The sequence below is a fragment of the Sphaeramia orbicularis genome, chromosome 7 (assembly GCF_902148855.1).
Source record: "Sphaeramia orbicularis chromosome 7, fSphaOr1.1, whole genome shotgun sequence".
In the NCBI taxonomy this organism is placed as follows: Eukaryota; Metazoa; Chordata; class Actinopteri; order Kurtiformes; family Apogonidae; genus Sphaeramia; species Sphaeramia orbicularis.
The window spans coordinates 44472724-44496555 of record NC_043963.1 but is presented as its reverse complement, the minus strand read 5'-3'; the positions used below and the strand labels follow the sequence as shown (position 1 = coordinate 44496555).

General features: G+C 37.9%; 2 protein-coding genes across 3 annotated transcripts in view; both read left to right on the top strand.

Annotated features, from left to right (window-relative positions):
• Positions 1-421: 421 nt before the first annotated feature.
• LOC115421904 (E3 ubiquitin/ISG15 ligase TRIM25) lies at positions 422-17572 on the top strand. Its single transcript, XM_030137906.1, has 4 exons — positions 422-1213; positions 7224-7363; positions 13998-14165; positions 15785-17572. Exons 1-4 carry the CDS (start codon positions 593-595, stop codon positions 16491-16493), a joined length of 1638 nt encoding a protein of 545 aa, XP_029993766.1. The 5' UTR covers positions 422-592; the 3' UTR covers positions 16494-17572.
• Positions 17573-18158: 586 nt separating this feature from the next.
• The window catches only part of LOC115422891 (MICOS complex subunit mic25a-like), a 256763-nt gene continuing 251089 nt past the window's right edge, over positions 18159-23832 (top strand). The window contains exons 1-3 of one of the 2 annotated variants that reach the window (XM_030139508.1): positions 18159-18375; positions 20146-20239; positions 23534-23648. In XM_030139508.1, the coding sequence (XP_029995368.1) occupies positions 18292-18375; positions 20146-20239; positions 23534-23648 (293 nt within the window). In that variant the 5' untranslated portion in view covers positions 18159-18291. The remainder of the gene's footprint in view (positions 18376-20145; positions 20240-23533; positions 23649-23832) is intronic. The other variant, XM_030139507.1, reaches the window with a different exon arrangement.

The window sequence follows — 23832 nt, the reverse complement described above, 5'->3', positions numbered from 1 at the left end:
CTTCAGTGTAATTTTTGCAGTTTTTCACAAATTCAACCCACGGGCCTGATTGGACCCTCTGGCGGGCCAGATTTGGCCCCCGGGCCGCATGTTTGACACCTGTGAAGTAGATGCTTTTGATTACTGCTGGATATTTGGGTCTTTATGGGTTAAATGTTTTTTTTTGTTTGTTTGTTTTTTTAAATGGCTTGGAAAGACTGATTCTGGAAACTTGCTCTCTGAAAACTACAAAATCATCAGGATTTGTATGCAACACATTCTTGTTCGCTGTATTTCTACCATCAACACCAGCCCTTATAATGGTATGAGTTCCTGGCAGAGCAGACAAACAGGCCTCTTGGAAAGGAATGCTGTTGCTCATGTATTTATGGATACACCTCCTGCATGTTGGACAAACTGTAAAGGTTGCTGTCTTCCTTGTTTGCTCTGTATTCACCTGTTGTGGTTGCAGCTGAAGCCTGTCGAGTGGGAAGAGGAGACACAAGAAAGACCAGAGTTGAAGAGCAGAATGTTTTAGGGAATTAACATGGGTGAAAGGTTTTAAAACAAAGAGAAAGAACAGCAACAAAAGAAGTTTCCAGCCTTTTTCAGCATGTCTTTGTCCAAACCTGAGGAGCTGCTTGCCCACGAGCTGAGCTGCCCCATCTGCCTTCAGCTGTTTTCTGATCCGTTGGTTCTACCCTGTGGCCACAACTACTGTCGAGAATGTATCTCCAAGACCGCCGTCTCTGACAGCGTTAGCAAAGTGCTTCCATGCTGCCCAGAATGCCGCAAGGAGTTCCAGGGGTTAGATTCCCTGCAGAGGAACTTTAAACTCAGCAGCATCATCGAGGGTTTCCAAGCGACTACCCTCCTGCCGGCCAAAGCACCAGAGCAGCAGGAGACCGTGGATGTGCTCTGCGACCACTGCATCGACGAGCAGACGGTAGCCGTGAAGACCTGCCTGAAGTGTGAGGTGTCGCTGTGTTCCAGGCACCTTCAGAGGCACCAGGAGAAGGAGCTGTTCAGGAGCCACACCGTGGTCGACCCCCGTCAGGAGCTGGGGCTGAAGGACTGCGCCCTCCACCGTCAGCCCCTCGAGTACTTCTGCTCCACTGACATGAAGCTGCTGTGTGCCACGTGCTTCATCGAAGGCCATCACCAGAACCATGACGTTCTCACCTTCAGTGTAGCTGAAGAGGAGATGAGGCGGGCACTGGAGAGTCGCAGTAAGGTACAGTTAGAACAGAACAAATCTTTTTTGTCACCGTTACAGGAACAACTAGAAGCACTCGGAGAGCGCAGACCTCCGCCAAGGCTGATCAGTGGCCCCCCCCGTGGGCCCCCCCACGCCAAGGAGGTTATGTTTTTGCCAGGGTTTGTTTGTTTGTTTGTCTGTCTGTTTGTCTGTCCGTTAGTGTGCAACATAACTCAAAAAGTTATGGACAGATTTTGATGAAATTTTCAGGGTTTGTTGGAAATGGGCCCCCCCGTGGGCCCCCCCACCCCCGATCACCACCAAAATTTTATCATTTCTTCCTTATCCCATTTCCAACAAACCCTGAAAATTTCATCCAAATCTGTCCATAACTTTTTGAGTTATGTTGCACACTAACGGACAGACAAACAAACAAACAAACAAACAGACAAACAAACAAACAAACCCTGGCAAAAACATAACCTCCTTGGCGGAGGTAATTAAAGTTAAGTTTAGCAGCAGATTCTTAAAACACCTTAATGCACAGGTGTCAAACATGCGGCCCGGGGGCCAAATCCTGCCCGCCAAAGGGTCTAGTCCGGCCCTTGGGATGAATTTGTGAAATGCAAAAATTACACTAAGATATTAACAATCCTTTTAGTTCAGGTTCCACATTCAGAACAATATGATCTCAAGTGGGTCAGAACAGTAAAATACTATTGTAATAACATAGAAATAATGACAACTCCAAATTTTTTTCTTTGTAAATGTAAATATTTTCATGTATTTACACTAAAACAAAGTATAATTTCACAAAAAATGTGAATAACCTGAAAAGTCATAAGAGAAGTAAGTACAATTTTAACAATATTCTGCCTATTACTAAATGTTTTGTGTATTTGTAGATCCACTGTGATCTGTAAGTTAACCTGTTAAACCCTGACCATATTTTCAGGGGAAAAACGCCTAAAAAGACATACCCAAAGTAAATGAAGAATTACTTCACAATAATAAGGTTCATCTGAATGTTCTTGGTGTCTACGGACATTTAGAGACCTCACAGAATCTATTCCCATTGTCTAAAATATTGTATCTATTACTATGCCTGAGTAAACTGTAACAAACTAAAAGAGAAATTGGAATTTTTTATCCTCGCCTGTTTTTTTTCGGCTGGATTGACGATGATATGCATAAATTAATTGTTCGTGTCAGAGATCTTTATAGCGTATATTTCACTCCACAAAGACCAAAAATCATGTTTGAACATTAAAGTTTGCACTAAAATACACTTTTGATGTACTTTTATTAACATTAGGGTCTAAACTTTGAGGAAAAGTTAAAAAAAAACATTCATTGTCCTGATTTATTATATTTTTTATAGTAGATGAATGTTAATATAATTTTTTGGGCCCGTGGGTGGGCTGATAGGGCTAAAGGGGTTTTAAACATTCCATTTTAAATGTATTATCATGTCTATTCTGTTGTTTTTACTTGGTATTTTTATTTCACTGTTTTTAAGTGTACAGCTGCTTTTACGTCTCTTTTTAATCCATTCTTGTATTTTAGTCTATTATTTTGCGTTTTATTCTTCTGTACGACAGTGTTTTAATTGTACAGCTGCTTTATGTTTTTAATCTATTCTTGTACTTTAATTTCATTTTTTGTTTTTTCCCCAGTAAGTCGCTTTGGAAAAAAGCATCTGCTAAATGCATAAATGTAAATGTAATGTAAGTTATAATGAACATGTGTAAATGATCAACTGAGGCAGAATACTGTTAAAATTACACTTATTTTTTCAGTTTGTTCATGTTATTCACATCTTTTGTAAGGATAGTTTGTAGATGTAAACCTTTTCATAATGTAAATTTACTTTTTTTTTGTTCTAAAACATAGAGAAAAGTTTGGAGTTGACATTAATTATATATTATTATGTTATTCATTTACTAGTTCGGCCCACTTCAGATCAAATTTAGCTAAATGTGGCCCCTGAACTAAAATGAGTTTGACACCCCTGCCTTAATGCCTGAATTCATATACAAGTATATTATAATATACTCGTATATAAATTCAGGCATTAAAAAATCAATTGTTTTTGATTTCAAGCAGATGCTAAAATAAATGGAGATTTGACAATTGCACATAACAGAAATTTGGTTATGATATCAATATGTGACAGCAGGCATAATGGTCAATAATCATGGAAAAAGTAATAAAAGTGATTTTCCGTCTCAGGATGGTTTTATTAATGCCACAAAATTACAAAAAAAAACAAAAACAAAAAACGTCAGTGTCCAGACTAAGTATGAATCAAATGAGATTGCAAATTGCATTTATAGTTTTGGTGCTAGGTCACATGTTCTAAAATACTAGCATATATCTCCGGTTGTGCATAAAATACACACCTATAAATCAAACAATTAAGCTGAAAATCTGGTGTTTTTCTATATTTAATTCACTGATCATGTCGATGTCCATAAAAACTCAGATTAAAGTTGAGGGTTATTATATCAAAAACATAAAAAACTGAAGAAAAGGTGAGTTTTTCATCAGAATCTATCATTAACTGAACATAAACCACCTGTCTCCATCCACTGTCATTGATCCAACTCCATGGATTTTACTGGTGAATCAATGTTGTAGAAGATGACAGTTTTCACATTCACTATATGGCCTCTGAACGTCCAACTAGGTCATAATCCGATGACCATAAAAAGACAACAATTTGTAATTTACCTAAATTGTTTCAACGTATTGATAGGTTTAGTGGTTCAGAAGTTGTTAAGCAGTTTAGATCAGTAGATGCTTTTGGTTGCCAGTGGCTGTTTGAGTCTTTATGGGTTAAAAACAAATAGTAAAATTTGAAAATGTATCCTAAAATCAACAGGCAGCCAATGAAGAGAAGCCAAAAAGGAAGTGATGGGCTCATGTTTCTGTGCACCAGTTAGAAGTTGAGCAGTTGCATTTTGGACTGACTGTAGGTATGCAAGGGACCTGTGGTTGATACCAGCATACAGTAGTCTACATCACAAACATGCGCCCCGGGGGCCAAAACCGGCCCGCCAAAGTTTACAATCCGGCCCGTGGGATGAATTGGCAAAGTGCAAGTAAGGGCATCAAACTCAAAAATAATATCATAATAACCTATAAATAATGACAACACCATTTTTTTTCTCTTTGATTTAGTGCAAAAAACATTAAATTATGAAAATATTTACATTAAGGAAGTATTCCTTACCAATAAAATGTGAATAACCTGAACAAATATGAACAACCTGAAATGTCTAAAGAAAATGAAGTGCAATTTTAACAATATTTTGCCTGTAACTAAAAGTTTTGTGCCTTCATAGAGCTGTACATGTGCATCTGTAATGCACATGTAGCCTATGAATGATAAGTCGAGGCATAATATTGATAAAATTGTACTTTCATTTCCTAACAAATTTAATTTTTCAGGTTATTCACATCCTTTTTGTTTAGATACTTTGTAAATGTAAATACTGGCATAATTGAATGTTATTTTTTGCACTAAAACCATTTGGACTTGTCATTATTTATTGGCTATCATGCTATTATTTTACTGGTCCGGCCCACTTCAGATTAAATTGGGCTGAATGTGGCCCCCGGAAGAAAATGAGTTTGACGCCCCTGGTCTAGATGATTAGTAACAAAAGCGTGAATCACAGACTCAAAATTTTTCAAAGATACAACCAACAATACGCAACATGTATTTTACCTTTAAGACTGAGGACATATTTGTGTGTTATATCTTTAAGACTAGCATAATGTTAGTGTGGTTTTTACCATTAAAGCAGTGTAAAGAGTGAGATCTGGAACCAAAGTCAGATCTTAAAATTGAATTTAAGTTATATTCAAGCAATAAATAAATAAAAAGCTATCCGTACCAAGGTTATTATCTTTAACGAAAACTAACGAAATGACGAAAACTAGAACTGTAAAAACATTTTCATTAACTGAAATAAATAAAAACTATAATTAAAAGAAAAAAACGATAACTAGCTGAAACTGTATTGTGTGTTTACAAAACTAACTAAAACAAATAAAAATTACGGATAAAATTCCCTTAGTTTTCGTCTTTGTCAATATCGGATTGATATAAAATCGCTTTATTTCCCTAAAGCAATTTCAGCTGCTGGCACCATATAATATTTAACGGTCCGTCACTTCTCGTCACGTGCCTTTTACAGTCGTCTTCTGGTCCCCACTCTACCTGGTAACATGGAGACTAAAGTTGGGAGAAAGCAGAAGAGTCCTGTATGAGATTTATTTGAATTCGATGGCAAAGAAGATAAAAGATATGAAAAAACTAAAACTAAACTAAAACTAAGCATTTAGAAAATAACGTAAACTAATAAAAACTAGCAAACCTGCTCTAAAAACTAATTAAAACTGACTGAATTAGAGAAAAAAAGTCAAAACTAAATAAAACTAAACTATAATGAAAAATCCAAAACTATTATAACCTTGATTTGTACTCATTTATCCAGCTACATATTTAAACACCGTATGTGAAAAAACTGTGTCCAGTAGAAATGAGCAGTGAATGAATATCTAAATAAGTGTTTATGGTCTGGCACCTTGGTCCCATTAACACAATAACATGTTCTGTAAATCAGGAAATGATGAAAACTGAATAACCTTGATATAAAAATTATAAAATGGCACCTAATTTGTTGCCAACTTATCAATCATGTACACTGAACAAAAATATAAACGCACCACTTTTGTTTTTGCTCCCATTTTTCATGAGCTGAACTCAAAGATCTAAAACTTTTTCTATGTACACAAAAGGCCTATTTCTCTCAAATATTGTTCATAAATTTGTCTAAATCTGTGATAGTGAGCACTTCTCCTTTGTCCTTTGCTGAGATAATCCATCCACCTCACAGGTGTGGCATATCAAGATGCTGATTAGACAGCAGGATTATTGCACAGGTGTGACTTAGGCTGGCCACAATAAAAGGCCACTCTAAAATGTGCACTTTTACTGTATTGGGTGGTCCAGGGGGGGTCAGAAAACCAGTCAGTATTTGGTGTGACCACCATTTTCCTCGCACAGTCTTCTTCATGAATTCTCTGAAACAGCTTTGGAGATGGCTTATGGTAGAGAAATGAACATTCAATTCACAGGCAAAAGCTCTGGTGGAGATTCCTGAAGTCAGCATGCCAATTGCATATTCCCTCAAAACTTGTGACATATGTGGTATTGTGCTGTGTGGTAAAACTGCACATTTTGGAGTGGCCTTTTATTGTGGCCAGCCTAAGGCACACCTGTGCAAAAATCCTGCTGTCTAATCAGCATCTTGATATGCCACACCTGTGAGGTGGATGGATTATCTCAGCAAAGAAGAAGTGTTCACTAACACAAATTTAGACAGATTTGTGAACAATATTTGAGAGAAATAAACCTTGTGTGTACACAGAAAAAGTTTTAGATCTTTGAGTTCAGCTCATGAAAAATGGGAGCAAAAACAAAAGTGGTGCGTTTATATTTTTGTTCAGTGTAATACAAATTTTATAAAACCAGATTTTTTTTTCTTATTCACTCCCTCAAAGAACAAACTGAACCGTGAACCTCAAGAACCTTAAAACCCATTATCTGTTTCCTCTAAAAATAACTTGAAACTTTTAAACAATAAACAAATAAGTAAATAGAGCTACATAAAAACAGACTAGTGATAAATCAGAAGGCTATATTTGATGTTTTGGGGAAACTCACCTGAGCCACTTACTCTAAATTGCCTGCAGCCATTTGGAATGCTACCAGTACTTTCTGAAACAGGTGTACGATAACAGTGTGAAAATATGTGGTAAAACAGTACGATGATCTCTGTCACGTTCTCAGATTACTCTTTGTTCCAGGTTCAGCTAGGTTAAATAGACACTAAGTGAATTTACTCAATCATTTCCTTCTAAGTCCCATGCCATGTTGTCATGTTCAGGGAAAAAAGTATGCAGTGTGTTTTTTTTCCTCCCTACATGTTTCGTCCTCATATGAATGTACTGTGGAATGAATGGATGTTTGCAGGTGGTTTCCAGCCGGCTGCAGATGACTGAGAGCCTCCTGCAGAAAACAGCTGAGGAACAGGGAGCCTCTGAAGCTGTCGGAGATAAACTGGTCAATAAAGCTGAGACACTAATGGACACTATGGCTGCACTGGTGGACAGGTACGTTGTTAAAACTGTAATTCAAAGTCAAGTCAAAGTCAAAGTCATCTTTATTGTCAGTTCTGCCATGTACATTGTACACAGAGAGAACCAAAATTACTGGACTCTAAGGCCCCACAGTGCAAGTAAACATAAAATGCAAATAACATAGAAAAGTGCAAGGAGCAAATAACATAGAAGAGTCTAAAAGGTAAACATAAAAGAGTGCAGTAGAGAGTAACAAAAGAACAATCAAGGTGTGGCAAAAGAACAATTAAGGTGAGTAATTCTGCCTTGAAGCAAAAAAAATGCCCCAATTAAAGCATGTGAGAGTTAACAATGTCTATTTTAACCCATAAAGACCCAAACACCCACTGGAGACCAAAATCATGTACTGATATTAAAAGTTAAATCACTGTTGATCCACTAATTCTATCGATACATGTAAATAATGCAGTTTGTCATCTTTTCATGGTGTTGAATGAATGAATGGTTTATTTTTGGTGTGCGCAGTCATCACCGCACACAGTACAACAACCACAATAAGCACAAAAATAGGACCAATGGCCCTGTAGCTTACCGGCCAAATTAAAAGCTTTGGGAAATGTATCCAGATGCCGTTTATTACCCAGTTATGTGTATTTTTTATATTACAGAAATAGCCCATGTTTTGGTCATATTCCAATCAGATCTGCCAAAAATTCAAATTCCAACTTGATATCATTGACACTTACTGATTTATTGGATCAATCCACTTCCTATTTGTTATAATGGAAAAATTTTTCAAAGTCGCACCAAATCCAGAATCAGATCGAAATAATTTCAATACCTTGTGTTGACATCATCATACAGAAGCTGTATACCAAGTTTGAAGTCAATCAAAACTGTAGTTTCGGAGAAGAAGACGACTGAAATTTTTTCCCCATAAGAGCCCATGTTAAATTTTTCGTAATTTCCCGGATCCAGAAGAAGATCCTGATCAGCATGTGGACATTATGTTTTGGTCATCTCCCCATCAGGGCTGGACTGTAGAAATTTCAAGTTGATATCATTTATATTTACTGAGTTATCGCATCGATCCACTTCTTATCACTTATAATGGGGACATTTTTCAAAGTGGCACCAAATCAAGAATCAGAACCGGATCCAAATAATTTCGCTAACTTTTGTTGACATCATCATAAAGAAGCTGTATACCAAGTTTGAAGTCAATCAGAATTGTAGTGTCGGAGAAGAAGACGATTGAAATTTTTGTAACGGACGACAGATGACGCCGCCGGATGCCGCATGACGACAATAGCTTACAGCCCGTCGGCTGGTAAGCTAATATAAACCAAAAACTAGGATAGGCTAGAAGCAAAAGCTTATTTTTTGCCTATCCTTCTCATCTGACACATTGCTTACATTAAATTAAATGTGTGCATCATTGAGGATTTGCATTATATACTCAGTGCCAATGAAAACACAACACTTGAAGATTCTTATATTTTTTTTAATCGATGAGGATTTTTATTCCATAAGCTCTTTGGAATTAATCATAGCCCATGTCTATACAGTAAAAATAAAAAAATCACATTCAAATTTGTTGACAAAAAATAAGGATAAAGAAATTAACTCAAGGACCCCCAAAACCAAAAGTCACACAGCGGTCCCGGAGGTGCTGCAGCTCAGTGTAGCGATCCTGCTGTGGTGTGGTCACATGTGCTCGTCCAGGGCGAGATCTGTCTGCAGTTGAGCCAGTTTCTTCATGCCTCTGTTGCATCCTGACTATGGTGGACACATTGCATCCAAAACGGCGCCCCACCTGCCGAGCAGAGATTCCAGCCTCCAGGAGCCTCATAGCATGGCATCTGTGGTCACGTGTCAGTCTAGGCATCGCTGAGTTACTGCAAATGATTTTCATGCTTTTCAGCTTGCCTTTATATACAGAACATGACCACTCCTTAACTAACCACAGTTCCTTAAGTTGAGTAGTTCATTGCTGAACAATGAGAAAAACAAGTCTTATGAATGCAGACAAGTTCATTCAAGCGTAACAATAGCTCAACCCGTCTCAGGTTGTTAAGAAATTGTCTGGGATTATCTTATACAGGTGAAACTTAAACATATTGATGCAGCTCAGGAACAATAAAACACATTCAAGTGTTGCGTTTTCATTGGCACTGAGTATAACAAAAGAATCAATAACAACAAAAACACATCTATCATCTCCACTTAATATTCCCAAATGATCTTATACTTAAGACATTTTTTAAACTTTGTCAGAGAAGAGAACAACTTAAATTCATCAAGTCCATTCCATAATTTCACACCCATAACCGAAATACATCTGAACAATACTTACATTTGTGTGTTTCTTTCATCACACTGCTGCATCAGATATGACCCATTTGGACGTCCAGAGGCTCTGTAATAAACGTGGAAACACCGTCATCTTCTACAACATTGATTCACCAGTAAAACCCATGGAGTTGGATCAACGACAGTGGATGGAAACACTCGATATATGTTCAGTTAATGATAAGTTTTACTGAAAAAGTCACTTTTTCCTCCATTTTCTCTGTTTTTATATAATAATCCTCGACTTTAATTGGAGGTTTTGTTGACATCAACCACAATCGGTGAATTAAATGTAGACAAATACCTGATTTCCACTTAAGAATGCAAAATACAGACCATATCATTAGAATCGATGGTGATCAATCACTTAAGAAAAGTTAAAAATAGAGAAAAAAAAAATCATTTGGGAACTGCCACAAAAGTAGCATTGGGCCTTTATGGGTTAAACCCTGCTGTACAATTTGAATGTAAAAGAAAATGCGGGTTAACCAGTTTACATTTGCGGTTATAGGAAGGGTTTGCACGTAATCTAATAGCAGCTAATTTACAGTTTGTTGACCTGTTGACTGGTATGAAGAAAAGTATCTAGTGTCATGACAGCAGATAAAAAGATGCATTCCAGAACTGAATGTTCCACTTTATGGAACAAATCAGGTTCCTCAGCATTTCTAGACAGCCATTTGTCTTTGTTGATCCATATATCAGCCAAATGACTCAAGCTGAGTTTTAAATCACAGGTTTTAACCAAAGATGGTAATATCTCATAGCTTTTCTCATCCAGTACAGATATAAATTTCAGTCAAAAACATCTACAGATATGAAACAAATTACAGTTAAAGGTACAATATGGTGGATGCAGTGATGCAGTCATGGTATTGGTCTGTTGTGGTGAAGAAGGAGCTGAGCTGAAAGGCAAAGCTCTCCATTTACAAGTCAATCTACGTTCCTACTCTCACCTATGGTTATGAGCTTTAGGTCATGACCGAAAGGACAAGATCCCAGATCGGTCGAAATGAGTTTCCTCCGTAGGGTGGCTGGGTGCACCCTTAGACATAGGGTGAGGAGCTCCATCACCAGGGAGGAGCTCGTAGTAGAGCTGCTGCTCCTCCACATCAGGAGGGGCCAGCTGAGGTGGCTAAGGCATCTGCTTTGGATACCTCCTGGACGCCTCCCTGGGGAGGCGTTCTAGGCATGTCCCAGACCGCGCAGAAGACCTTGGACTCCCTGAAGAAACTATGTCTCTCGGCTGGCCTGGGAACACCTCGGGATCCCCCTGGAAGAGCTGGAGGAGGTGTCTGGGGAGAGGGAAGTCTGGGCATCCTGCTTAGACTGTTGCCTCCGTGACCTGGCCCCAGATAAGCAGAAGAAGATGGATGGATGGATGGTACAATATGTAACATCCACACATGCTTGTACTCTGGGGTCCAGTTGTTTGTTGATGCTAACAGACTATTATAAGCTAATGTTAGCAAAGACCCTTAAGACCAACATTTCTCACTGGAAATGATTCCTTGTTTCAGTGTCTCATGGGTTTCTCCATCATCCCACTCCTTTAAAGGGTACCTGTAGTGAATTTTCATTGCCACCTATTTCAAAAGATCACAATACTGTTGATTCCAACAGGTAACTTACATTATAGCCTGTTGTCAAGCACATGTGAGTACTACATCTCTGCTCCATCAGTCATTCATGGTCTGAGATATGCTGCCTCCTTAATGGGCTGTTCCAGCACCGGTAGTGATGCTGACTTGTTGATTTGTCCCATTACCTGGGCTGTGATGGACTGGTCACTAACCCCATGCAGCAGACACCAGTCTAATGCTGCGTTTCCAATACCTGGAACCAGCTCAACTCGACTCGGGTGCCAGATACTATTCCTGGAGACCGTTTCCATTACAGGATACTACCGACTTTACAGTACACTGGACGTCATAGCGATGTGTCATGTTACTTCCGTGTCGTCTGCTCAGAGAGTCGCAGATAAACTCGCTCATTGTGTGTTGTCTTGTCAAGCTCCTGCTGAATTTTTACATCAGCCACCAAAGACTGAATCTCCTCCTCTCATGGTGTAGTTTTGCGGGCTGTCATCATGTGGATTAACCTACCGCTACATTTACTGTAAACTTCCGCATCTGTTTTTTGTAAAACAGTGGGTCACAGAGACGACTCTCTGACCAATCAGTGGTCTGCAGTGTTTACATGTCATGTTTCAGTATCTGGTCCCCAGTCTTGGAACCTGGGTGGAGGTGATACCAAAAAACTAGTACCAGGTACTAGATTCCATGTCCTTTTCGTAATGGAAACGCAAATAGGCCGAGTTGAGTCGAGTCGAGTCGAGCCGGTACCACGTAGTGGAAACGCGGCATAAGATGACACATTATCGGTACCAGAGCTGGGTTGTGTCTCTTGGACAAGGGTGGAGTGCAAAACTTACGGCTGCACAAACAACAGGCACGTGCTTTCCACTCAGTCTCTCTCACTGACTGCTGCCTCTTTACTCACACTCATCACCCAGAATCAGCGGTGGTATGTCACTTCCAGTCAACAATGGCTGCTACCCATGCATATAATTCACAGTATAATAATCTGGTCCAGTGTGGTGCAATTTTTTTTTTACAAAATTTGTGCCTCTCGTGCTTACAAATAATAAACAGAGCACAATTAATGTCGTAAGCATGACCAGTACAGGTTCACTTCAAGGACACGAGCAGCAGATCCTGTCCTGATTATTCTAATAAGAAAACATTGTTTACATTTTTCAGCTGACGCTTATTCCCCAAAGTCATACAAGTAAATATTTGATCCTCATGTATAGATCAGACACATAGATAAAAAAAATATAGACTTTGTAGAAAGTCCCAACTCTTGTGTTTGTGTCCCATGGGACCTTATTTGGAGAAATAAAACATATTGTAGATCATACAGAGACATAAGAGCTTTTTTTATACATATGATATTTTTCAATTAAAAAAAGTGCAGTTCATTATAAAACAGTACAGTTTACAGTTGTAAAAAAGTATCAGACTGTAAAACACATAAATACAAAGACTACAGGCCCGACAAGTCATGGAGGTGATATCACTGTTCTTTTCTTTCTCTAGAATCTAATCAGAGTCACTGAGGATGTCTGTGCAGCTTTAACATGAACAGACTTATAATTTTTGGTACTTTTAATACTTTTAGTCTTCCTCTCTAAAAGGGACATGAAATATGCAGAGATAACAGTCATGTGGTTGTTGGTGTTGGTTCCTCGGTTGTGTTTCACACGGACGTTTATTGTGACGCACATGATGCCAGGATCAACACAAACAACATGAAGTTCAAAAGAGACAAGGACAAAAAGACAGACAATGTCTGTATGTTTACTTTTCTATTTTGGAACCATCATTTACTCCTAAACTAAAAGCTTTAAATATTAAAAATATTTGTCTTTTTTTTCAGATGTATATTAGTTCCATCTAGTAAGTTGGATCCAAATGTGTTGAAGACTGCAGTAACAGATTGTGTGTAGATGTCATTGGACTTGTTTGTTGTTATTTCTATATAGATATTTTTTATTTTTACTTTTACTTTTATACTTCTTGTGGTTTTTTCAGCTGCAAGTTGTTTGTCATTTTCAGACATGTCTGTTTCACATTTTTCTTTCGCCGATTCAAATGATATTTTAATTAAGTTGAAGAAAATAATCAATAGATTAATCGATTAGAAAAGTATGCAGCTCTACGGTCCATGGAGCATAATTCAGAAGAAAGAAGGACGAAAAGGCAGAAAATGTCTATGCTCACTTTTCTTAATTGGAACATGTCTTTATTACATGTTTACTCTTTTTTTTTTGCCTAGTCAAATAATTGTTTAATCAAGTGGAAGAAAAATGATCAATAGATAATAATTAAATATAATTGCTTTAATAATAGTGTAATGGCTAAAGGCAAAAATCAACTATATCAGACATTTTGCCAAAAACAAAGAAAGGAAAAAACAAAACAGTACTTATTTGTGTGCATGTCATTTTTTAAATTCAAATGGAAAAATTATTGATAGCTGCAGCTCTAAACTCTTTGTATAAATTGGATCTTTATTAGTGTACAAGCTGTTATAACGGATGTAGGCAACAAAAATAGGGAAATGGTTCCATTCCATACCAGTTACACTTTAATTTGATTGGATATTGGATTTTTTTTTTTTAATACTTTTAAATCTCTGTCGCACCTACTGAATAAACAACACTTATTTCAGCTCTTAAAGTTTGTACAGTACTGGCTGGTTTTTCTCCAACACCCATTTACAGTATGTGCTGCTGTTGTGATGCGTTCAGGTACCGAGGGCGCCTTCGCATGCTGTTGGAGGAAGAGAGAGGCCAGCGCAGGAAGAGCTGGCAGTTTGGACTGAGTGCACTGGAAGAGCAACAGCAGCAGCTCCTGGACGCCCAGAAAAGCACCTCCGAGGCCCTGATGGAGACTGACACATGTCTGTTCATACGCAGGTACACGGGGGGGAGTACACACCATCAGCCCCAGGACAACAAGTACACATGTGTTGGTTTTTCCCTGGATCTTCACAGGTTTTCCTAAGATTATCTCTGGTCCTGCTGCTGTGGTCCTGCCTCTCTCCACCTTTATCGTCATCACTCACTTATCCATATAGTTACGATAGTATTTTATTATACTGTTCTATACATGTTCTAGGTCAGTTATCTGTGCATGTGTCTCCCCCTACCTCGCCCCTCTCCCCCAGTCTCTCTCTATCTCTATTGCTCTCTCTTTTCTCCTCATTTATTTTCTCACTCTAACCCCAACTGGTCAAGGCAGACGGCCATCCTTCAGCAGTCTGGGTCTGCTCGAGATTTCTGCCTGTTAAAGGGAAGTTTTTCCTCGCCACTGTAACCAGTCAGAAGTGTTTGCTCCTGGAGGATTCTGTTGGGTTTCTGTAAATTGGCTTAAAATTTGATTTGATTTGATCTATCGCCCCTTTATGTGAAGCACTTTGTAACATGTTGTTTTAAAAAGTGCTATATAAATAGAGCTTTACTTACTTACTTACTTACACTGAACATGTCCGTTTTTAGTACTTCTACCTATGTACAAACTCTACAGTTTATGCAAAGCTATCAAAGCTTTATAATACAAGACAGAAAAATAAGATAAGATAAGATAAGATAAGATAAGATAAGATAAGATAAGATAAGATAAGATAAGATAAGATAAGATAAGATAAGATAAATCTTTGTTATTGCACCCACGGGGGGGGGTAAGTGGAGACACATGGAATCACAGCAGCAGTATCCTCTGTTTTTTTTTTTTGTCTTTTTTTCAGTGTAAATCATGTATTTTCCTATATTTAATTAACTGGTCACATAGATGTTCTTTGAAGTTCAGAGTAGATTTAAACGTTATGATATCCAAACTGAGAAAAGTGAAGAAAAAGTGATGTTTTTAGTAAAATATATCATTACCTGAACATTATAACAAGTGTCTTCAACCCTATTTTTTTTTTTTTCATTTTTAGTCATTTTGTTCATTTTTTATTCATTTTAATTATCATTTTAGCCCTTTTTGTTCATTTTGCTGCCTACTTTAATATTTTTTTCTTCAATTTTGTTGAGTTTGTGGCTTATTTTGTTTATATCACTTTTTTTTAAATTTGATATTCATTTTTGTTAATTGTGTTGATCACTTTGGCTATTTTTTTCATTTTGTTTATTTATTTTTTTAATTTAATTAGATTTTTTTTCCTTCATTTTATTTATGTATGCCTGGCTTCAATCCATGCATCTCCATCCACTGTCATTTATGGGTTTTACTGATGAATCAATGTTGTAGAAGATGATGGTGTTTCCACGTTCACTAAGGAGCCTCTGAATGTCCAAATGGGTCATATCTGAGGACCATGAAAAGATGAATAATTGCATTTTACACCAATTATTTACATGGATTGATAGGTTTAGTGGATCAACAGGTATTAAACAGTTTAGGTCAGTAGATGGTTTTGGTCGCCGGTGACTGTTTGGGTCTTTGAGGATTAAATGCATTAGGAGATTAAATCCACAAATATATTGATTATTACATATGAAGAAATTCTAATTGTAATAATTGTGCCTTCCAGATTTATGCTTATTGACGATAAGCTGAGAGATGTCGTCGCCACCACCGTTTCCTCCAAAGTCCCGTTGAAGACTCCACTTAACACCAGACGTCTCCAGACAGGCCTGAAGACCCAGGACTTCCGCTCAGAAATGACCCGCTGCTTGGATTCTCTCCAAATCCTCCTGAACCCCCTGGACCTGACGTTCAACCCCCTCACCGCTCACCCCAACCTGATCATCTCAAATGATCAGCGCACAGTCAAATACAGCTCTGCCAAGCAGCAGTACACACTGCACCCAGAGCGTTTCACCAGCGCCCCCCAGGTCCTCTGCAGCCAGGGTTTCTCAGGTGGTGAGCATGTATGGGTGGTGGAGGTGGGGCCCAACAGTATGTGGTCACTGGGAGTGTGCTACAAAAGCATCCCTCGCCGGGGGGACCACAGCCGTCTGGGACACAACTCAGTGTCCTGGAGACTGCAGTGGAAAAACGGTAAGCTGACAGTGTGCCAGTCCTCCTGCAACGTGGCCATGGGGGAGATGAGAAACCCTCCGCTGAGGATCGAGATAGCCCTGGACTATGAAGGAGGGACGTTAACGTTCCACAGCACCAAAGGACACAGAGAACACCTCCACACCTTCAGGGCTGTGTTTAGAGAACCTGTTTATCCAGCGTTCAGCATTCACTCCAACACAGCAGAGTCCTGGATCACACTGCACAACGGCATGTAGAGCTGCAGCTATAGAGTATGTGTGTAATCAATTAATCTGCTGATAATTTTCTTCCACTCAGTGAAACAGACATGTCAACTTGTCCTTTCTTCCAGAACCAGCTGAAACAACAACCACAAAAAGTATAAAAGTACAAGGATGTATAAAAAAAAATCTATATAGAAATAACAAAAATAACAACAGTATAAAAGTATGTATAAAAAATCTAAAGATATAAACAACAAACAAGTTACGTGATATCTACAGACAATATGTCACTACAGTCTACAACACATTTGGATGGAACTTAAAAACAACTTAAGATGGAACTAATGTACAACTTAAAAAATAAAGACAAATATTTGTAATGCTTGCATAAAGGAGTCATGTGCGTCACACTAAGTGTCCGTGTGAAACACAGCAGTGGAACCAATATTTAGCAACAGCTAAATTAAGAAAACAAAGCTTTGATTCAGAAAAGTTTTATTGAATTTTTTTTTAATCAATTCTAGTCAATTAATCAATTAGTTTTTTTCAGCTTTAGTAGGATGTGACCACTGCTATTCAGAGTTTCCAAATTCAGTTTTATTTATAGAGCCCAGTATCACAACAAATTTGCCTCACAGGGCTTAACAGAATTTGTTGAATTGATAAAAAAAAAGAACTCACACAATGAAAATAAGCTAACAGTCAAGTAATCAGTAGTAAACAGTTAGTGAAGCAAATGGTTGAATGTCCTAGGCATCCCCCATCCTTAGACCCTCTTTCTCGGCAAGGAAAAACTCAAAAAAACCCAGTGGGAAAAACAGAAACCTTGGAGAGAACCACAGTGAAGGACAGATCCACTCCCATGGACGGACAGGCTGTAGATGTGACCAGGACTGACAGACATCCATTTGCTGTTGTGATTTCCAATGCACACAAGCCCACAGGATAAAAACTGTGTGTGTGTCAGCTGTAAAATTGTTTTGTGACAGTTTTTGTTATTTGCAGCTGTCTCCTAATTCAGAACTTTTGCTATCAATAAAATTTGCTCAGCAGTGCCTTAAATTTGCTAACACAGTTGCATGGACAATTTAGAATCATATTGCTTGTTTACAAATGTATATATATATATATATATATATATATATATATATATATATATATATATATATATATATATATATATATATATATATGTATGAATTCATGATTGGGTCATCTGCAGATCCGCAGGCTGTATGTGTTTAATAATTATTTGCTTTATGGGAATAAGTAATTCTCTGTCTATCATTTAAACTGAGTATCTCTTGAATGTTTTGTGTTTGCGCTTTTATTTCCCATGTGAATTATAAAATGACATGCAGACAATAAGCATTGTATTTTTCTTTCTTTTTGGCAAAATGTCTGAAATGGTTGATTTTTGTCTTTTCCTATAAAGATAAAGCAATATAACAATATAATAAAGGTTTAACAGTATATATGAATGAAATAGTGCTGCTTTAGTGTCTGGCAGGGTTGCCAGGTTTGACTTTAACAAGGTAACTGATATTCATTGAACCATTTTTCACAGCCAGTTTTAATATACTTATTTAACAGTCGTAATAGGTATAATATCGTACTACAAGTTTCAACAAATGTATTAATAAGAACGAAACAATTTTCTTGGCTTTAAACGAATGGGAGGTGGGATGGTTTAGGCAGATCTGGCAACCCAGATCCCATCTGTCACCCACTCTGTCATTGGGCAGCACAGTCATAGTGCCAACGTGAAATCTGTGTTAGTGAAGACACTTCACACAACTGCCATTTATCATTAATAAAAACATAATTTGCTATGGGCTCCGGAGAGAGTACAACCAGAAAAGTGTCCTTTGGTGTGGATGATGAGGACAGGGTCCGGATTCTTCGCGGAGTCAAGGTAATGCTAGTTTAGCTAGCGTTTTGATAAGCCTTCTTGCTTTATAATGTTAAGCCTAGCGCGCTAACAATTAGCATTAGCTTTCAGCGTGTTGTAGAAAAAAATGGCATTTGCAGGTGACAGTTTGTTGTAATTTGTAGTACCATCAGGTTGATAACCTGTCCAGAGGCTGTTGGCTGATGCAGAGGGATGCGGAGGCTGTGACAGGGTTAAATATAACCCGGTCTATGTCCTTGTACCCTCAGGCTAAAGCTCAGTCAGAATAAACACAGGTACAAATAGGAGTTAGAAACAAGAAACAAGGGGACACGTTTGTCCGATAACAAACACCTCACACAACCTCCAGGGTCTTCTAGTAAATTGGGCATGTGTGTCATAAACATAGTGGTTCTGTACCTGTTTGAGAACCCACATTTGTACTGTTCAGCATCTACAGCTGACCAGCAGCTCCAGTTCAGCATCTGCTAACATGGTTTGTGGAAGTTTGTTTTCGCTCTGTACTTTTTGCATTTCTGCATCATGTCTGAACAGTTATTTGTTAAACATTGTAGATGGTTGTCATGATCGTACCATTAACAAAATTAGTCTAAAAACTACAAATTCAGAATGGGTTTTGGTGTGTTGTCTCTTTACGGTGGTGCGTTTCAGTGCTGTTGGAAAACAGACTTATATGAGTAACACGAGGCACCAAAATAAATACGAAAGAAACATCAGTGTTTGAAAACAACCTCTTGTGCAGAATGACGACAACAGCCTTATGTTTGTTTCTTTTCTTTTCTTCTTCTACTTTTATTTTTATCAGCTGCATCTTCACATGGTTCGTTTTGAATTAAATGTCGAAAATGTTGTTTTGTATTTTCTTAATTTTCAGAAATGATGTAAAAGTGTACTGATACACACATTTTGTTGCATTTGGTTCAGGGGTGCAGAGTCTGTCTGTGAACCGTCCGGTATTTCTGTTGGGTGTGGTCAGAGTACAGTAGATAGCAAACTGACAAGTGTAGGTTATAGGGTAACGCCCCTTAATTCAGTGTTTCTTCCACATGCATGGACAAAATCTCATGAGACTTTTAGTCAGTAGAACTTTAAAGTCTTTAATGAGAATGCAGTCATGCAGCCACTCCAAGATATATGCACAACTTGTTTGAATAGTAAAATTTCCTACAGATGTTAAAGGTACCATTTTGCAACTGGCGACTCCCCTGTATGTGCTCAACTTCACAGCCCAGAAATAGACATCTACTTCTGCAATCCAAGCAATAATTTAACTAATTACAACCAGTGTATCCTTGTGCATTATCATAGTTAAAAAATGTTAAACTCAAAAATAATTAAACTTAATAGTTGTAGTGGCCAACTCCGCCTACACATTCATTTGTTATGAATCACAGCTGCAGTGAGTCAGCAGCTGGTGAGGCTTTTTATGGTTTTAGGCATCGTGATGTTTAACTATTTCCCTGGATACAAAAGCAGACATAAAAAAAAGAGCTAAATATATCTCATGTCTTCTTCAACACCAGACCAGAACTGTGTCTTTGCAACACTTTACACATTCTGTAGCTTAAAAAAAAAAAAAACAACTACAATCATTTTGCATTTATAACAAATGTGGTTTCAGAGACTCCTTTCATAGCAAAGATCTAGGAACAATATTCCTGTGACTTCCCCAAACATTTCTAATTAAACCCAAGACTGCCTCTGTGAATGTTTGTCAGTCTGTCTGTATGTCTTGGAGTCTTTTTTTGATTTGCTCTTCATTGTGTTTTCCAGCTGTCAGAGGACGTCCTTCAGAGAATGAGGGGAGTCGCTAACATTGCTCCAGGACGCACATCATCAACCTCAACAACTTTACAGAAAGACACAGGTAGTCCCAAACCTGTCCGCTCTATCATGGAGACCAGTTCAGTGTTCTGTCTACATGTTACCAGAAACATCTATGTACGACTGAACACACATACAGGGTGGGGAAGCAAAATTTACAATATTTTGAGGCAGGGATTGAAAGACAGAAGTTTTTCCTTCCACTGTCACCAGTCACTAGTGTTTGCTCCTGGAGGATTCTGTTGGTTTCTGTAAATTGACTTAGAGTCTGGTTTAGACCAACTCTGTATGTAAAGTGTCATGAGATAACTTTTGTTATGATTTGGCGCTATATAAATAAAATTTGATTTGATTTGATTTGATTTAGGTTATTGACATTTTATTTTATTTTTTTGCAAAATTATACTTTGTTTTAGTGTAAATCGATGAAAATATTTACATTAACAAAGAGAAACATTTGAAGTTGACATTATTTATATGTTATTATGATAGTATTTGACTGGTCTGACCCATTTTAGATTGAATTGATCTGAATGTGGAACCTGAACTAAAAGGATTGTTTAATATCTTAGTGTAATTTTTGCATTTCATAAATTCATCCCAAGGGCCGGACTGGACCCTTTGGTGGGCCAGATTTGGCCCCCGGGCCACATGTTTGACACCTGTGATTTACAGCTTTGTATTTACACAGTTGAACAGAAAAAGGAACTCAAACTATATGAAATTTTAATGTTATCAGTTCAGATGTAATGTCGGTGCATACTTGTGTCCTATTGTGAAGTTTGTGTCAGAGTCTGTGTTGTGTGGTTAACCTTCTAGTTGGTAGTTGTAGACATTTGCTAACAGTACATCAACAAACATCTGGTAAGAACATAAACATGTGCAAATCCTACAAACTGGACTTTTAAGCCTGCATCAAGAAAAGTAGTGTAATGCAAGCAGTGTGTGATGCAAATCAAAGGGACGTGTTAATGAAGCATTAGGTCATTTACACTAGTGGTTATAAGTTTTATTATTTTAGTTTTTTTTTTTTTATATCATTTTATTATTTAAAGTATTTTCTTTTTTTATATATACACTTTGGCTACAGGCATTTAAAGTTAGATTTGCACTATTCTAAACTTTAAAGTACATATTCCCTCAGTTCATTCAGTTAGACCACCTACTTAAATTTGATGATGTGAAGTTATTAGAGCAGAATATTTAAAGTTGTTTTTTTTTTTCACATCATTTTAATGAGTTGAAAAAATGTATTTGTCTTTAAAGTTTAAAATATCCACGATTCTCATTCTTCGTGATGTCATCAGTTGCAGCAGATGGATATCATGTGACTAGATGGCCCTCCAACCGAGCTTCATTATTATGTCATATATCATACGATTAACTTTTAATTCAATTCACAACATGGCATAAGGTGTCTATAGGGAATTAGGTGTCATAAGGTTTTATTGAACATGTATATGTCACAGTAGAGATTGAAATCCAGTAGGATTCGTAATCATACTAGGACAGATAGGATGCGAGGGGCAGGGTTTGTTGTGCCTGGCACCAGTAGGATTTGTAATCCTACTAGGACAGATAGGAATTTTAGTTTGTCCTAGGACAAACTGAAATCCTACAAGAAATTAGGATCTGAAGATTAACCCTAACCCAACCCTAACCCTAACCCAACCCTAACCCTAGGACAGATAGGATTTCAGTTTGTCCTAGGACAAACTAAAATAAACTAAAATTCCTATCTGTCCTAGTAGGATTACGAATCCTACTGGATTTCAGTCTCTACTGTGATATATACATCTTTGATCACACATTTGATTATTGTACACAAGTGGTGCCAGGCACAACCAACCCCGCCCCCTGCACATATTTCACCAGTTATAAGTAAATGGGAAGATTTTAAAAGATCATTAAAAATTTGAATTTTGACTTACCTTTCCCAAAATATAATGATGTCTATCCCACGACGACATGGTGGTGCAGTGGATAGCACTCGTGGCTCACAGCAAGAAGGTCCTGGGTTCGATTCCAACACCAGTTGGTGGGGGTGGGTGTGTGAAGTTTGCCTGTGTGGGTTCTCTCCAGGTACTTCAACTTCCTCCCACAATCCAAAGACATGCACTTGGTTAATTGGTTAATCTAAATTGCCCATAGGTGTGAATTTGAGAGTGATTGTTTGCCTCTGTATGTCAGCCCTGCGATGAACTGGTGACATGCCCAGGGTGTACCCCGTCTTCGCCCGTAAGTAGCTGGGATAGGCTCCAGCAGTCCCCGTGACCCTAGTGAGGATAAAACGGGTTCAGAAAATGAATGAATGAACCAATAGTTTTACTGCTAACAAAGAAACAAACAAACAAAATTACTTAATAATTTATTACTTAATTAATAAGTTATAAAACTTAAGATTGAAGAAAACTTTCATTTATAAAGTCCTGCTCCTGCCATGGTTTGTTTAATCTAGACCAGCGGTTCTCAACTGGTTTGGCTTTAGGACCCACTATCACCCCTCAGTGACAAGTCACGACCCAAACTGATAAAAGTTAAACTTCTCTAATGTATTTAATGCAAAGATTGCGTGTATTGATAATACAGAATATCAGAGTATGCCAACACAAATGACCAGCAGGTGGTGGTGGTAAAGAGGGAAATATTCCCTTACACACTAAATTAGGTACATTTGAACCAAAACTAAAAAGTGCACCCATTAAAAATTAAAAGTGCATTCAGTCACTTATTCAAGAATTAAACATATTGAGGTTTTTGTCTGCACCAAATCTGAATCTAAAACCATATCTGATGTAGTTGTTGTCATACCTGAATCTCACCATGATTTGAATAGAATCTTTTGGGTCTTCTTTTATGCTGTGAAATGTGTGGTGTTAATTATCCTTACAGCACATTACCGCCACCTACTGTTGGGGAGTGTGAATGGACAGGGCTCTACTACATAAAAAATAAAGCACAACATTGGTTTCTTAACATAATTTTTTGCCCAGACAAAGGCCTACGACCCAGTGAAAACAGGTTTGTGACCCAGTTTTGGGTTGTGACCCACTAGTTGAGAATCACTGATCTAGACATTTGTCACGCATCTTTTATGTCTAATTGCTTATGTAAGACGTCCACAAAGCTTTGGAAACACCCTGCAAGGTTCCAGGTCTTTGTAAAATGTCCCAGTCTTTGACTAAAACCCCACACTTTGGTCTTCTTAATGTCTTTTTCACTGTCCTCTAATGTATGGTCAACATTACATGTGTCTCAGTGAGTATTTAAGTCATAATTGAACAGAAACAGTGTTTTGTTGGATTTATATTATTATTACTGTCTGTGTTTTCTTCAGGTGCCTCTCCCAGTACCAGCTCAGGCCCACAACAGAGTCCACAGCACCGGACTCCCCCCAGTACCCAGTCTGACACCCCCAAAAAGGACGGATATGCCAAGGAAGAACAGAGGAGGTGAGTTTAAGAAGTCATGTTACCGTTTACAAGAAATGCCCATCACTGTAATAAACACTGTAATAAAACAGGATATTCTAGTTATGTCATGTCATTATACTATGATTATGTAGGACAATACAAACAATTATTATTGTTCATGTGCCAAGCAACTACTTACATGACTTACAGAGTCTCACCAGTT